Below are 15,655 nucleotides of genomic sequence, written 5' to 3'. Positions count from 1 at the left end.
GATCTCTCTCTCTTCCTCTCTCTCCCCCGCGTCGGCCCTCTCCCGTTTTTCCTTGATTTCTCCGGCATCTGGCAACCAAACGGCGCGCCACCACCCATAGAAGAACCGTCTCTTTCTCCTCTACACGTTGGTACCTGTGGGTCACAACGATTTGGCCAGAAAACCATCAATTTTGGCCAAAACAGTCACTGTAGCAGTTGTGTTCTCCGGCGAAATTCTCCATTTTCCGGCCACTTCTGAAAGTGAAACTGGTCCTATTAGGAGCACCTCGAGTCACTAATCATCTTCCCTCAAAGTTTCTAGCTGAAATTCTCACTGTGGAAGGAGAATTTGAAGGATTTCCAAATCGGTGAGTTTGGAAATTGATGAAACTCGGTTTACAGTTTGGATATTGGACAGTGGCAATGTCATAAATTATGATGAAACTCAAGTATTTTAGTCATTTGCCATTAAAATTGGGAATCAGGCTTGATTCATTTGGCTTTCGGGCCTGAGCTTATGTCCTTATTTGTATAAATCTTTTTACAAGTGATTTTTCTGTGTTTACATCTTTGGTCATATGCTACTATGTAATTTTCTAGGGCTGTCACTCGGTTGGTTCGAATCGGTTATAGGTATTACCAACTTCAAAACCAAAGCTTTCGGTTTTAAAATTGAGCTACCAATTACCAACCAAAATTTTCGATTTTTAATCATATCTACCAAATTCGGTATTTCGGTTTTCGGTATTACCAACTTTAAAACAACTAATTCTTTGTAATATAAATTAGAATGAACAAAATTAGGTTTTTCAATTTTATAATCGTAAACTTCATATTCATCTACTAATAATAGCTTTCTTTTGTATATATGACATCAAATTTTATTATTTTCAATAAAACTAGGTTATTTAACCATGTTGGACTAGGTTACTCAAAATATATGTATTATTAATTATGTAGTATATTGAATAATGTTCATACTATTATGAAAACTTTTATGTTTATTTCTTAATATACATGTATGTGTATTGAAAACCATAGTATATAAAGTTAATATTTAGATAATCGATAGATTCGGTATTTACCAAAATCAAACCAACTTTTTCGGTAATTTTCGATTTCGATTTTATCGGTCTCGGTTACCAAAAAGTCAATTTATCAAACCTAAAGTAAATCAAGTGGCAGCCTTATAATTTTCTATAAAATTAACAATCGGTAAAGATCGCAATAAATCAGTATTACACGTTGTTATCTCAGGTCGGAACTCGGAAGGAAGAGAGAAATAAAAGTTGGCAGTAACCTCTGTAATTGAAGAAAAAAGGGTCTGTCTCTCTCTCTCTCTCTCTCTCAGTTAACCGCAGAGCTGCCGGAGCTACAACCGGCCTCAGTCACCATCAAACGATCCAGGTAACGTCACCGCTTCCTTCCTTGCTTTCTCATACGACGTCGTATTGGAATTCGGCACCGCCACTTTTAGGTTGGGTTCCGGAGCGCCCAACCGTACCGGTTCGGGTACTATAGAAAACCTTGTTCGCACAATTTCTGTAAGCTTACATTAGGGATTGCACAAGAATAGGAATTTGGTGATGCGAATTGATTCGCTGCAATTTTTTTAGGTTTTCCAAGGGTCTAGGCTCTAGAATAGTTTTTGTTAGGTTTTTGTTTGTGTGGATTGGATTGGGTGTTGATTGACTGACCTCACAGTCCAGTGCCTTGTTTGTATTTGTTGTGTATGAAGGTGTATGTATGGCAGTCAATACGAGTAGTGAGATGGATCACAATGAGGAGGAATCCGGTGGTGGTGCCGGAGCTGAACCTCATGGGAAGCAAGATGATGAGGTATGTATACGACTCTGTCACACTTTTAGGGTTTAACTTTTGTCTGTTTACGAGTGATTTTTGTAATTGAGGCAGTTATTGTTTCTTTTTCCAGGAAGCCGTTGCTCGGCTTGAGGAAATGAAGAAATCAATCGAGTCAAAGATGGCTCTTCGTCAAAGCAATTTGAACCCCGAGAGGCCTGGTAAATCATGTTGCACTCTTCCTGTATAACAATGCACTCTTGCGTTCAAATGATCTTTTATAATAATCTATCAAGCAACTGGTATTAATTGACATGATGGAAACTAAGACTGTTTCATCTGACTTCCAGACTCAGGATTTCTGAGGACATTGGATTCCAGCATTAAACGCAACACAGCAGTTATTAAAAAACTGAAGCAGATAAATGAAGAGCAGCGGGAAGGGCTGATGGATGACTTGAGAAGTGTCAACCTTAGCAAATTTGTCAGTGAAGCTGTTACTGCTATTTGTGATGCTAAACTTAGATCGTCGGACATACAAGCAGCAGTTCAGGTATCATTTCCAATGCATTTACTATCTCTGGTTTTCTTCCTTTTCTGTACTCCTATTAGAAATTGTGTTTCAGAAACTTATTCGTGTATGTACTTAACAATGTATTAGTCTGGCTTTCATTCATGAAATGATTTCAAAACTGTTAGTTAATGCTGTTACACATTTGAATTTGCTTGAGAACAATATGATAACTTTCAGATTGTGCATTTGTAGAATTACATAAACTACACTTAATTTTGTGTTTGTGGGTTCCAAAATGCTCTAGATGTATTGAGCTTAAATAAGATTAAACACAGGCTTGCTGAAATGATGTGCTGTATAATTAATTAGTCAAATGCTAGGTACTAGTGATGCTGAAATGGATAATGAGGTATCTCATCACTTTTTTCTGTTCAGTTTTTTGGTTTTGAATTGGAGATAAGTTGCGTTACAAATGCAAACAATTTGTCGCAGTTATTGGTCTTGGTTTTCAATATTTCGCTTATCATTTTGTTTAGACCTGGGTATTGGTATTTTTTCTTTCTTATTTTTTGGAAATAAAGTTCTGAACATAGTAGGATGTTATTAAGGAAGCAAAAATATGTCTTGCCTTACATTATTTTTTCATTGAGTTCACTTGTGTTAAATAGGTTTTTGTTTGTTGGAGTGCTATGCAAACTTTTCCTGTCTATTTTGTAGTGCATAGATGAAATTGTTGGGTCAATAATACTTTGGTTTACACTTTTCTAACACTAGTATATTTTTCAAAGATCTGCTCTCTGCTTCATCAAAGATACAAAGACTTCTCCCCGACCCTAGTTCAAGGTCTTTTGAAAGTCTTCTTTCCTGGAAAGTCTGGGGATGACCCAGATGCAGATAGGAACCTGAGGGCCATGAAGAAGCGTAGCACTTTGAAACTCCTTTTGGAACTTTACTTTGTTGGAGTTATAGAAGATGGTGGTATTTTTGTGAATATTATTAAAGATCTTACCAGTGGAGAACACTTAAAGGACCGGGATACTACTCAGACAAATTTGACTCTTCTTGCTAGTTTTGCTCGGCAGGGAAGAATGTTTCTTGGTCTTCCACTCTCTGGGCCAGAAATACATGAAGAGGTATATTAATTCTTTGGTGTTTTTCATTATTTACTATGTCTCATATTTTAATATTGTTTTGTATGCTCAGGCTAATAATTAATGTTACTTTTGGTGTCATACTGTCATATAGTCCCATGATATGATCAATATATAAAACTTCTTTTTTTCTTTTCTGATTCATTTAAACACCAAATGTTGATGAAAGTCTTGTATATGATTGTAAGTTTATGTCTATATTCGAACTTTGCCAATATTAACTGCTGCTCTTCTTTCCTATTGCCACAGTTTTTTAAGGGCCTTAATATCACACCAGATCAAAAGAAGTTTTTCAAGAAGGCATTTCAAGCATATTATGAAGCTGCAGCTGAACTACTTCAGTCTGAGCATACTGTAAGAATTTTGCCTCTGTTTATATGATAGCTTTTTTTATTTAATTTTTGGGTTGTTGGGGGTAAATATCTAACAATTCTATATTCCTTATCTCGTTATTGCAATGCTGTCAAAATTGATAAAATTTTCTTGATATTGTTAGTCACTTCGCCAAATGGAGCATGAAAATGCAAGAATCCTTAATGCTAAAGGAGAGCTCAGTGATGATAGTGCCTCTTCATATGAAAAGCTGCGGAAATCTTATGACCATTTGTACCGCAATGTCTCAGCGTAAGTGGTTTTACAATTTGCTGTCGTTATTTGTAGTTATTGTGCTGTGACTAGGTTTGTCAGTGATAGTATTTAACTATTTTGGTTTTCTTGTGACAATTCTAGCTGTCTATATTACATCAGATCCTTCTTTAATCTTTAGGAACTTTAGTCATGTGATATTCTACTATACTTCTAATTAGTTCCTTTTCCACGTGAGCGAATTTCCTGAGTTAAAATTACTAGTGACATCGTGTCATGAGCATTATCAATTTCTGAAGGACTTCAAGTTGCTCTACTGACCTTGTATGGTCATTTTTGTATGGGACGTCATCAACCAAAGATCAGCATAGCTATCTAACATAAATATCAACCAAAACAACCTAGGATGGAAGTACCACATACTGCCTAAAAATGTTCTATTAGCTAGTTCAGTACACTAATCTTGTGATTCTGACATGCAGAAATTTGAAATCGTAGCATGGTCAGAAGATTTTTTTTTTCCCAGATAATAATCCACTAAGATTTCACGTAATGCACGAGAAGGAACTCACAAGGAAGGGGATGTACCTTTGTGCATTTATTGGATAATAAATTAACTTTACAAAGACTCCAGAAATTTGCATTAGGTTGCATCTTATTTATTAAAACACTGGAAAAGCGTCTAGGCGTAGCTAAAGAAACAAAATCAGGGGAAAGTTTTGGAGTGATAATTCTATGAAAACAATAGGAGCAAGCTAAAACCAAAGAGAGTGTCTAGGAGAATTAAAGCAACTTAGAGGAAAAACAGCACAGATGAAAAAAGAAAGAAAGAATCTAATAAGATCTGGGTTTTACCTCCCTCACATGCTTTCATTAACCTGAAGTCGCTAGCCCCAGGATACTATGAAGTAACATTGTCTTTGGTATTGTGCCTGTTACATTTGATCAATTTCCCTAAACCTTCCATCTACCAAAATATGTCGTTAATTACTTTCGCTATTTACTTTTCTTTGGTATACTTATGGTACAATTATCTTTCCCACAGTTTAGCAGAAGCACTTGATATGCAGCCTCCAGTAATGCCGGAGGATGGTCACACAACTAGGGTTACTAGCGGAGAGGATGCTTCATCTCCAGCTGCTGGAAAGGATTCTTCTGTACTTGAAGCCATATGGGACGATGAAGATACTAGGGCTTTCTATGAATGTTTGCCAGATCTTAGGTATGTCTCAGTTGGATGTTATTTGTCTTTAATTAGTCAAAAAAAAGGAAAGAAGAACAATTCTTGAATATGACATCAATTATAATTATTTTTGTTCATCAGTGAGTTGGATGGTGGTTTCTTAAACTGCAGAGGTTCACTTGAAATGTAGTAAGATGATTTTATGTTCTTTTCAGAGCATTTGTTCCAGCTGTGTTACTGGGAGAAGCAGAGTCTAAAGTCAATGAGCAATCTGCAAAGACCCAAGAGCAACCAACTGTAAGGAACTAATCTTGCATATCCTGTACAGGGTTCTTATGTCCTGAAATTATATACACACACACACACACACACACATCTATATATATATTTGGCCCCCCAACCCCACCATTTTACCCTTTCCTCCTCCAAGGATCACTGTACATTTTCAAATTATGGCTGCCAGATGATAAATTAATATTTGTTTAGCGTGCGTATATAGTGGGAAATACTTTGTTCATGAGTTTCGTCGACTCATATCTCTTTCGATTTATTCGATTGCCCATCTGTATATTCTTGCCTTCAACATGATAATTTGTATAAATGGAAGTCTTCTTGTTGGTGAATCTACCATCACTTCTCACCAATTCTGCATGTCACCAATTTGGTCTATCACTGTCGGAGGTCATCTCTCTCCTTTTTTATCTTCTGGTTTCACTTTTCATAAATATTGTGTCTTGTCATGAAAAAAAAAAAAAAAGCGTGTGGCTTTGGTGATATAGTGGCCTTGTTTTTAGCTAATCTATTTAACATTTTAAGGTTATGTGCCAATTTGCAGTTATTTCATTCGTGGATAGCATATAAAATGCAAACTATGCTTTCTTTACAACGATAAGATCCATGTTTCTCTTGTGCTGTGTCTTGTTATTTTATGCTTGTACCAATCTCACTCAGATGAACATTTTTTTTTGATATATCCATTATTAAGGAACCTGCGCCTGAATTAGACCAGAGTCAACAGGCTACAGAAGATGCTGCGGAATCATCTGCAGATGTTGGTGCTTTACAAGAAGGAAAAATCAGAGAGAAAGGAAAGGAGAAGGAAGAAAAAGATAAAGACAAGATTAAAGATGCAGACAAAGAGAAAGGTGACAAGAAGGGAGAGAAAGGAAAGGAGAAGGAAGAAAAAGATAAAGACAAGATTAAAGATGCAGACAAAGAGAAAGGTGACAAGAAGGGAGAGAATGAAAAGGAGAAACTAAAAAGTATCGAAGGGACGAATTTGGATGCTTTACTGCAGAGGCTCCCTGGTTGTGTGAGCCGTGACCTCATCGACCAATTGACTGTAAGAGATACTGTCTGAGCTTTACTGCGCTCTCTCTCTCTCCTCCCCCCACCCCCCTCTCTTCCCCACATCATATGGTCTGTTATGATTTGTATTGAAGATATTGTTTTAAATATATTTTCAGGTAGAGTTTTGTTATCTAAATTCTAAAGCAAATCGGAAAAAACTTGTGAGGTCAGTGTTTAATGTCCCCAGGACATCGTTGGAGTTACTGCCGTACTACTCACGCATGGTTGCCACTCTGTCGACTTGTATGAAGGATGTATCTTCCATGCTCCTGGCTATGTTGGAGGAGGAGTTCAATTTCTTAATAAATAAAAAGGTTAGTTTTTTTATGTAAGATTTTTTGTTTTGTTTTGTGTTCTCACATTTCAGTCTGACATTCATTCTCTCGATATTGAATTGTAATTCTGTGCAGGATCAAATGAACATTGAAACAAAGATTAGGAATATTAGATTTATTGGAGAACTCTGCAAGTTCAGAATTGCACCAGCTGGTCTTGTGTTTAGTTGTTTAAAGGTAATGCACAGAACAGAATCAGTACATAATTCTAGTAAATTTATTTTTGATCTCATTGTCATTCCTTTTATGATAGTTAAGATCATACCTTTCATTTTCATTGGGGCATTTAGCTTGAGAGCTGTTTACATAAATTGATCCCGTCTTCTTGCCAGGCTTGTCTAGATGATTTTTCTCATCATAATATTGATGTTGCTTGCAATCTTCTTGAGACTTGTGGCCGTTTTCTGTATCGCTCTCCTGAAACTACTGTGCGGATGGCTAACATGTTGGAAATATTAATGCGCTTAAAGAATGTTAAAAATTTGGATCCTCGGCACAGCACCCTTGTTGAAAATGCTTACTACCTGTGCAAACCGCCTGAGAGATCCGCACGAGTTGCTAAAGTCCGTCCTCCATTGCATCAGGTGTAAATCATTTTTTAGGCTCAATTCTCTTTCTGAAATTTGTTTGATATGTTCAATCTCTGAATTAACCGTTTTGTTTATTTTCATTTTCAGTATATAAGAAAGTTGCTATTCTCAGATCTTGATAAATCTACCCTTGAGCATGTGCTGAGGCAATTGCGTAAACTACCATGGGGTGAATGTGAGCCATATCTTTTGAAATGCTTTATGAAGGTTCACAAAGGGAAGTACGGTCAGATCCATTTGATTGCTTCTCTCACTGCTGGCCTGAGTCGCTATCATGATGAATTTGCTGTCTCTGTTGTTGACGAGGTCATTTCTTCATCCAATTTTTTTTTTTTTTTTTTTGAGCACCTTTTTTTATCTTTTTCATAATTTTATTAATTGTGGATGTCCCTTGTGGACCAGACAGCAGTAGTACATCTCTTAGATTTGACAAAACCCAGAGACCTAAAGTTCGGGTAGGAGGTTTAGGGGGTTGGGTTGTCCTTTGGTCTTCTACACGTACGTTTGGTTTAGTGAAAATGATTTTATCTTAAATGAAATGTTCTTTGGTCTCTACCCATACCACTTTTTATTTTTATTTTGTTCATTTATGATGGAGTGTGGTGAGCTGCCCAAAACGAATTCAATCTAACAGCAAGTTATATTCCCTCACTTTGAATAGCAAGAAAATGTTGAGGCTTAATATACCTTTTTCTCTTATGATTTGTGTTCCACATTTCATTCAATTATTAGGAGTTACTGCGATAACTTCTAGGGAAAGGATGAGTGTGTGTGTGGAATTTTGGGTAAGGTTGCTTATTTTTAATATTAGTAAGTTTATAGTCAAACCCCCTCCCCCAACACCAAGACTATGAAAGTGAACAAGAATGATCCTCTCCGAGCTAGGTGTGCCTTTTTGGCAAGTTGGAAGATTTCTGCTTTTGAGCGAGAGTTTCACATTTATATCTCTACTTTCAGGTTTTAGAGGAGATCCGGCTTGGCCTTGAATTAAATGAGTACGGAATGCAGCAAAGACGAATTGCCCATATGCGATTCCTAGGAGAGTTATACAACTATGAACATGTAGATTCTTCTGTTATATTTGAGACTCTATACTTGATTCTCATCTTTGGCCATGGCACAACAGAGGTAATCTGTCTATTTCCCTTCTGATATCTTTGCATAGCACTTAAGAAATATTGCCTAGGCTCTGCTGACAAAACATGGGATTAGGCTTTCTTTAAGCATGAAAAGCTTTGTTTTATTTATTTATTTCTCTTCATTTCATGCTGTTTGAAAACTTAAAGTTGATATGAGAAAGTGAGATATACAACTACAAGCTACATATCTTTCGACATGTTTTTTATTTTATTTTACTTTATTTTTTCATTTTTTTATTTTCTTAAAGTCATCAAGCCAATACTAGGTAGTCTTCTTTTGATAACTATATAGGTGTATGCAATGCGTGTTTAGAAAATAGTTAGTACTGTCTGATGTCGTTGCCATGTTAAAATTTTAATTGCAATACAAACAGGTGAATGAACAAAAATTATTTGTTTGTCAATGTGGTAAACACTCGTATGTAGAGAAAATGATGCTGGAGTTATCAATGGTGTACTAGGGTTCTCCAATGGTTGGAATATCAAATTTGTATCTTCAATCAGAGATTTACAAACCCATCCCTCTGCTATCTTACCAAACTCTTGCAATACAAGTTAAACCATCCGCTTGAGGCCAAGTCCATGTTGGAATCCATCTGAGCTTTTTGTTACTTGGCGGGTTTGGAGTTGAGATCGCTGTGTTCTCTCGTATTGTGCTTGGCCATTATTGGGTTTTTGAATTGTTAAATACATTTGGGTTTGGGCGTTTAACTGATGGAGGGGAGAAATGATCTGAAGTGATGGGAACTGAAAATGGAACCTCCTAGAAGTAACCTTACATTGCTTTTGTTACTCGCAAGTATTGACGAGTGTGGAACTTTATGGGTTTTATATCCATGTCTTCTTTCTTTCATAAATATCTTGTTGTAATGTACAAACTTAGGAAGGACCAGAATTATTCACATGCTTACATACAATTTGCGAACCTAGTAGTGTGGGATTATGATGAAGAGGAACATTTAAGCAGTTGGTTTTTGAGGTGCAATGATGCTGGCTAGGGAAAAACCTACGATTTATTGCACTAATACTTGCATGAGTGATTTTTTTGGTTTTCAATTTTTTACCAATCTTTGGAGAAATAGGCATGCTTCATCAAAAGAACCCGTTTGACTTTAAATGCATAGATACAGATGGCTTTATCATTTGTTTTGTTTGGTGAAATTTATTCCATGGTCATACTTTGTCTTCTTTGTTACCAGCAAGATGTATTAGATCCACCAGAAGATTGTTTCCGCATAAGGATGGTTATTACTCTTCTCGAAACTTGTGGACATTACTTTGACCGAGGCTCTTCTAAGAGGAAACTTGATCGCTTCTTGATGCACTTTCAGAGATATATACTAAGCAAAGGTGTACTACCACTAGATGTTGAGTTTGACTTACAGGTCAGTCACGCTACTCCAATTCTTCAAACCCCACCACTCTCCCCCTCTACACTTGAGGCATGCTAGCATAGAATAATTGTTTCCCGTTAGTTTTAATTGCTGGTCAAAAGTAAAGAATAATTTAGGATTCCAAAGGAAACTGAACCCCGCTTTCCTGCCCCCTTCTTTCTTTTTTTGTACAACTTTATTTTGCTATAGTATCCTGAGCATATGTCTTCACTTTTCTGGTTACTCTCCTATTTATTGGGTAAAAGCTCATGTAGTTGAGTACTTGCAGGACTTATTTGCAGAATTGCGTCCCAATATGACTCGATACTCATCCCTTGAAGAAGTTAATGCAGCTCTGGTAGAGCTTGAGGAGCACTCGGAGAAGGCCAATAATGAGAAGCACTCAGACACTGAAAAGTCTTCAAGGAGGACAACCTCCAATAAAATGTCAGTGAATGAACAGAGTGTTGTGAATGGTACAGAGGGAAATGGGGTGGTGCATGAAGACCATAGAGATAGTGACAGTGATTCAGGAAGTGGCACTGTTGATCCAGACAGACATGAAGAAGAATTGGATGAAGAGAATCATGATGATGGATCAGAGAGTGAAGAGGAGGATGATGATGGGGGTGGACCTGCTTCTGACGAGGAGGATGAAGTCCATGTCAGACAGAAGGTTGCAGAGGTGGATCCTCAGGAAGAAGCAGATTTTGAGCTGGATCTCAAGGCTGTTATGCAGGTAAGATTTAGATTATATGTGTATGCTCTTGCAGCTGCCTCATCTGCACAATATTTTTTTTATCATGTGATGCTTATCTGTCTGCATTCTGAATGAATGGAATCATGGTCACTGACTCTTGCATTCTTACTGGCCATGGTTGGTTTGCCAGTAACATTTTTCATAATTTGCTGATGTTGAAAGGTGAGAATTGAGCAGTTTTTTTATTTATTCATTACATAACATTTTGAATGCAGGAAAGCATGGAGCAACGAAGGCAAGAGCTGCGAGGTCGGCCTACATTGAATATGATGATACCAATGAATGTGTTTGAGGGGTCCATCAAGGACCATCATGGACGTCTTGGAGGGGACAGTGGTGATGAGGGGGATGAGGAGTCTGGAGGAAGCAAGGATGTCCAAGTCAAAGTTCTCGTGAAGCGTGGTAACAAGCAACAAACAAAACAGATGTACATCCCTCGTGATTGCTCCCTTATACAGAGCACAAAACAGAAAGAAGCAGCAGAGCTTGAAGAGAAACAAGACATCAAGAGGCTAGTCTTGGAATATAATGATAGAGAAGAGGAGGAACTTAATGGATTAGGGAATCAGACTTTGAACTATGCGCAGAGTGGTGGCAATAGATTTGCTGGTCGTGGCAGCACTTGGGAAGGAACTAGCGGCAGAGGTGGTGGACCACGTCGATATCACAGTAGTTATTCTGGTGCTGGAGTTTATTACAGCAGGAGAAAGTGAACAGCATGGTTTTGCAAAAATAGTAAAGCTGAAACACTCCAACCACAGGTTTCCCTCGTTTTGCAGAGGTGATTCATTCCTGTTCAAATCCATGCTTAACTTACAAGTTGAACAATAATTTGAAGAAACAACACTTCTATCCAATGGGGAAAGCCATAAGCCATGCATTTCTGGGGACATTCAACCTGGACCTTTTTCTCCATCTGGCAAGGCTGTCACGTACTCGAATACATGGGGGATGGCGGACTAGGAAAATCAAGAGATCAATGCACAAGAAAGGTGGTTCTGTGATAGTGAGATTCTGATATGCAAATATGCCATTGGGCGCTAGATCTTTTCATTAGTTTCGAACCTGATGAATGAGTCCTGCGTGTATATTTGTCAATGTGAAGTAAAAATGCGATGTAAACTCTGCTTGGGTTTTACGTAATATATGTTCCATTTTGTATCCAGTCTTATGCACTGGAATACTAGTGTTTTCGGTAAAACCTATGTTTTTAGGGTGCTGTATTACTCATTGCCATGGGTACAAAATTGTTATCATAATTAATCATGTAGCACTCCCGCACTGCTTGACATGTATTATGTCTCTCAAACACCAGCCATGGTGAACCTTTGCATGCTAACCACAATCAACATACACCAGATTCGTTGGAACTATCATGAGTAGCTATTCTGTTAAACGGTTTTTTTCAGATCTCATCCGACTTGATAAAGATCCAGCACGAAAGGTCCCAAAATTGCACGAGGTCGACCAGTACCATCTTTTTTTAATTTTTTTTGTCCTGAAGTTCCAGTTCTGAGTTGTTAGACTCATTAGTCCTGTACTTTAAAGTCTCTCCAGTCATTTTGAGAGTTTTAGTTTGAATTTTAACAAGTCTATCTGACATTGCAGATATCAGAAAAGGAAATGGGTATGGGGAAGGTTACACACAAACCATGAATCACACGTCGTCAAATATTAAAAGGAGGTAATAACTCAGCTCTTTAGGAAGAAAAAAAAACCCGCTGCATCGCGCCGGATTTGTGACTAGATTATTAGCCAGTTAATCAGAATGAGAAAAATTTCTCCAATTGAAATTAATTAATGTTTTGTTTTAATTTGAGCAGAACTAGATTATCAAAACGAATCACTTTGAACCTATTACACCACTAAGAAGCTTACTTAAATGTATGAATTCTCCATTTCTGTACCATTTTTTTTTTGTCCAGTAAGATCTATCTTTGTATCGTTACGGTCGCACAAAATAGGGAAGGTACTAAAATTCCAGAAAGAGTATACGCAAAATTCGTACTTTCGAGTAAGTTCTACATTTTAGATCACAAAACAAAGAAAAACTAGAGAAGCAGATTAAGTGAAGCTCTTGCCCCCCAAAAAGCTTTTCTGAAGGACCTGAACCAAACTGAAACACCTATTCACCCTTAAAATAAATAATCAAATCTAAACAAACCAAAAGATAAAACTTGATGTTGTAACAAGGCTAGATAATGGAGATAACCACACAGATTTGTGTAGCACCAGAAAAACAAGAGAAGTACAAAAGAGATTGCTATAATCTTTGGCCTTTATTTTGATTTTTGACTGCTTGAATTACAAATGAAGCAGATGTGAATTTGATAGCACTATCCCAAATTCTGAAACATGCATATAGGAATAACAAAACTATAAATGCTTTAGTTGTCAGGACCACAAGAACATAAAAGAATGAATTATTATTGTAACTTGACTGGACTAAAAGAATACAGAAAGCAACATTGATTTTTTTTTTTTTTTGTGAAGAATGGTAGTACACAAAAGAATTGAACGAAGGAATGCAACGAACTTGTCCACTTTTTCACATGATGTACACTTGTCAGAAGCTATATATGCACAAGAAATGCAGTTTTCTCTTTCATTGAATTCATTTAGAGTCATCAATAGAACTTCTGGATCTGTCATAAGTGACGTTGAACTGTGAATGCAGGTACATAGCAGCCATCCCCTATCCCGAATGGATATAGAACTGTGAGATTGGGCTGCAAGTAATGGTAATTGGAATAATAGGAAGAAATTGCTTATAGTAATGGTAACAGGAATATCACCTCTTAGTCATATGCATGTAGAAACCCAATCCTTTATAGAAATTACTGCTATGCTTGAAGTGTGCCTCTTATATATTGAACAAGTAGCTGATCCAATCCTATAATTTCCTGGACGTAGCATTGCTTGGTTGCTCCATGCTTGGAGGGGAAACCACTAATTAGATCATACATAGACTAACTAAAAGCATATGGGGGGGCCTTGGAAAATTTGATATTTGAGACGGTTGATTCACAGCCAGTTTTTGTGGGGTGGGAAAATTGAACTTGGTCTCTTCTGGCTGGAAACTGTTCTTTTGTATTGAGATTCTTTTGTTTGTTCAACTAATTATTCCAGATAGTTTTTCTATTTTTTTTTTCTCTCTCTCTCTTGATCAAACACTGTTGGTCTGTTTTTTGGTTTTGTTTTGTTTGTCATTTTTCTTTTTCTTGTTTGTTTTTTGGTTTTGTTTTGTCTGTCATTCTTTTTCTTTTTCTTGTATGCAGTAGCCGATGTTGATTAATTTGGGTTTTTAGATTAATTTGGTCTGTTTAAACCGCAATTCCAACACCGGGTATAATGGTTCCAACACCTCCTGAACCAAGGGTTCCTTGGTCTCGAGTAGCAATAGTTGGTGGTCCATGAAATGGAAAGGGAAAATTACTTTGATTCTGACTGAATTTAGATTTATGTCCTGTTGTGCACCAAAACTTGGTGGTGCGATCATTGCTACCACTACAAATCATATGACCCATAGGATGCCACTGGAGATCCCACACACTATTATTATTGTAACTGTTAGTGTGTGCGTTAGGAATTTCAACCTGGGGAGTTACATGGCCAACAAGCCAATGGAAAATGGATCCATCACTACTCCCACTGACAAAATAGTCTTGAGTAAGGGGATGCCAAGCTAGAGCAGTCACTTGGTTCTGATGGCCGCGGAAAGATTTAAGTTCCTTCATCGCCCTCAAGTCGTAAAGCTTAATGACATGATCCTTGGAAGCAGTTAGCAGCCAGTTACCATTTGGGTTCCACTTGACAGAATGCACCCAATTTTTGTGATCATAAAACGAACAGAGTTCTCTCCGTGACCTAGCATCCCACAGTTTGACGACACTGTCTTTCCCACCCGAAGCTATTAGAGAGTTTGTGGGGTGCCAGTCAACACTGGTCACATTCCAACCATGGCCGGTCAATGTCTGCTCCTGTTGGCACCGTTCAAAATCCCAGATTTTAACACTAGTGTCATCCGAACATGAACAAAACTTCAAATTACTCCGACAGAAGCTCAGGTCCCGAACCGATTCTTGGTGAGCAGATTCAATGACAAGCACATTACTCATGTTACTGATCTTCCAATACCTGATTGTGCCTCCATCATCACCAGAGATCCAATCTTCATCATCAAAACTCCACGCCATGGACCTGATTGGTTGATCATGAGCCTGAATCCTCAATTCGTGTTTGAATGACTCACCATTCCAGAGAGTGAACTCCCCGTTTTGAGAGCCTGTAATAAGACGCCTCCCAGAAGGTGTCCATAAAACTCGATTGATCGAAGAAGCACGGGCTCTGTAATTTGTACAAGAGTGCACAAACTCGGCAGCAAATGGGTTATTAATCGAAGAACAGGCAGCCGCCGGCAACGGATCTGAGGACCACTTTCGATTCTGTGTGTATCGGACGACAGAGCCGGTGTAATCAGCCATCTTCGATTTGATTTAGGGCAAAATTTTCGCAGAACCTGTTGCTAACTCTGTAATTGGGAAGAAATGCTTCTAATTTATAATAGAGGCTGCGTCTGGGCTACGCCACATATACACGTGGGAGTAATTAATACACACGTAATTAGATACGCCACAAATACGCGTGGGAGTAATACACGCGTGGAAAATTTGAGGAATTGGAAGATGAATTTGGTTTGCGTTAGGGTTTAATGACATGGGAAATTAGTCAGTGGGTCTAATAGAAATGGGTTTTCTTAAACGAACATCAAGACTCGGATGGTTTCCATCTGTGGTTCTGAATTGGGTTTGAAATTATGATTCTGATCATGAACCCTGATCGAACAGGGATGAAGAATGATGGGTATGATTTACATATTGGTGATACAGAATGT

At 37.7% G+C, this 15,655-nt stretch overlaps 2 protein-coding genes across 2 annotated transcripts; one reads left to right on the top strand and one right to left on the bottom strand.

Annotated features, from left to right (window-relative positions):
* Positions 1–1,224: 1,224 nt before the first annotated feature.
* Positions 1,225–12,056, top strand: LOC133719812 (regulator of nonsense transcripts UPF2). The gene is made up of 18 exons (XM_062145986.1): positions 1,225–1,388; positions 1,720–1,820; positions 1,915–2,002; positions 2,132–2,334; positions 3,084–3,428; positions 3,696–3,800; positions 3,943–4,070; positions 5,077–5,253; positions 5,430–5,511; positions 6,200–6,556; positions 6,681–6,878; positions 6,975–7,076; positions 7,232–7,483; positions 7,577–7,795; positions 8,447–8,617; positions 9,828–10,013; positions 10,291–10,740; positions 10,977–12,056. Exons 2-18 carry the CDS (start codon positions 1,728–1,730, stop codon positions 11,472–11,474), a joined length of 3,654 nt encoding a protein of 1,217 aa, XP_062001970.1. The 5' UTR covers positions 1,225–1,388; positions 1,720–1,727; the 3' UTR covers positions 11,475–12,056.
* Positions 12,057–13,271: 1,215 nt separating this feature from the next.
* Positions 13,272–15,360, bottom strand: LOC133721181 (flowering time control protein FY-like). Its single transcript, XM_062147720.1, has one exon. It carries the CDS (start codon positions 15,243–15,245, stop codon positions 14,085–14,087), a length of 1,161 nt encoding a protein of 386 aa, XP_062003704.1. The 5' UTR covers positions 15,246–15,360; the 3' UTR covers positions 13,272–14,084.
* Positions 15,361–15,655: the final 295 nt, after the last annotated feature.

This window comes from Rosa rugosa, chromosome 7, assembly GCF_958449725.1.
Source record: "Rosa rugosa chromosome 7, drRosRugo1.1, whole genome shotgun sequence".
In the NCBI taxonomy this organism is placed as follows: Eukaryota; Viridiplantae; Streptophyta; class Magnoliopsida; order Rosales; family Rosaceae; genus Rosa; species Rosa rugosa.
Note: the sequence above shows the minus strand (reverse complement) of the source record. Positions and strands in the feature narration are given on the sequence as shown.

Excerpts from the sequence above, each read along its gene's own strand:
- LOC133721181 (XM_062147720.1), bottom strand. The coding sequence starts at position 15,245 with ATGGCTGATTACACCGGCTCTGTCGTCCGATACACACAGAATCGAAAG.
- LOC133719812 (XM_062145986.1), top strand. The coding sequence starts at position 1,728 with ATGGCAGTCAATACGAGTAGTGAGATGGATCACAATGAGGAGGAATCC. Across the intron at positions 1,821-1,914 it reads ATGGGAAGCAAGATGATGAG|GAAGCCGTTGCTCGGCTTGA; the intron begins GTATGTATACGA and ends TTCTTTTTCCAG. Across the intron at positions 4,071-5,076 it reads TTGTACCGCAATGTCTCAGC|TTTAGCAGAAGCACTTGATA; the intron begins GTAAGTGGTTTT and ends TCTTTCCCACAG.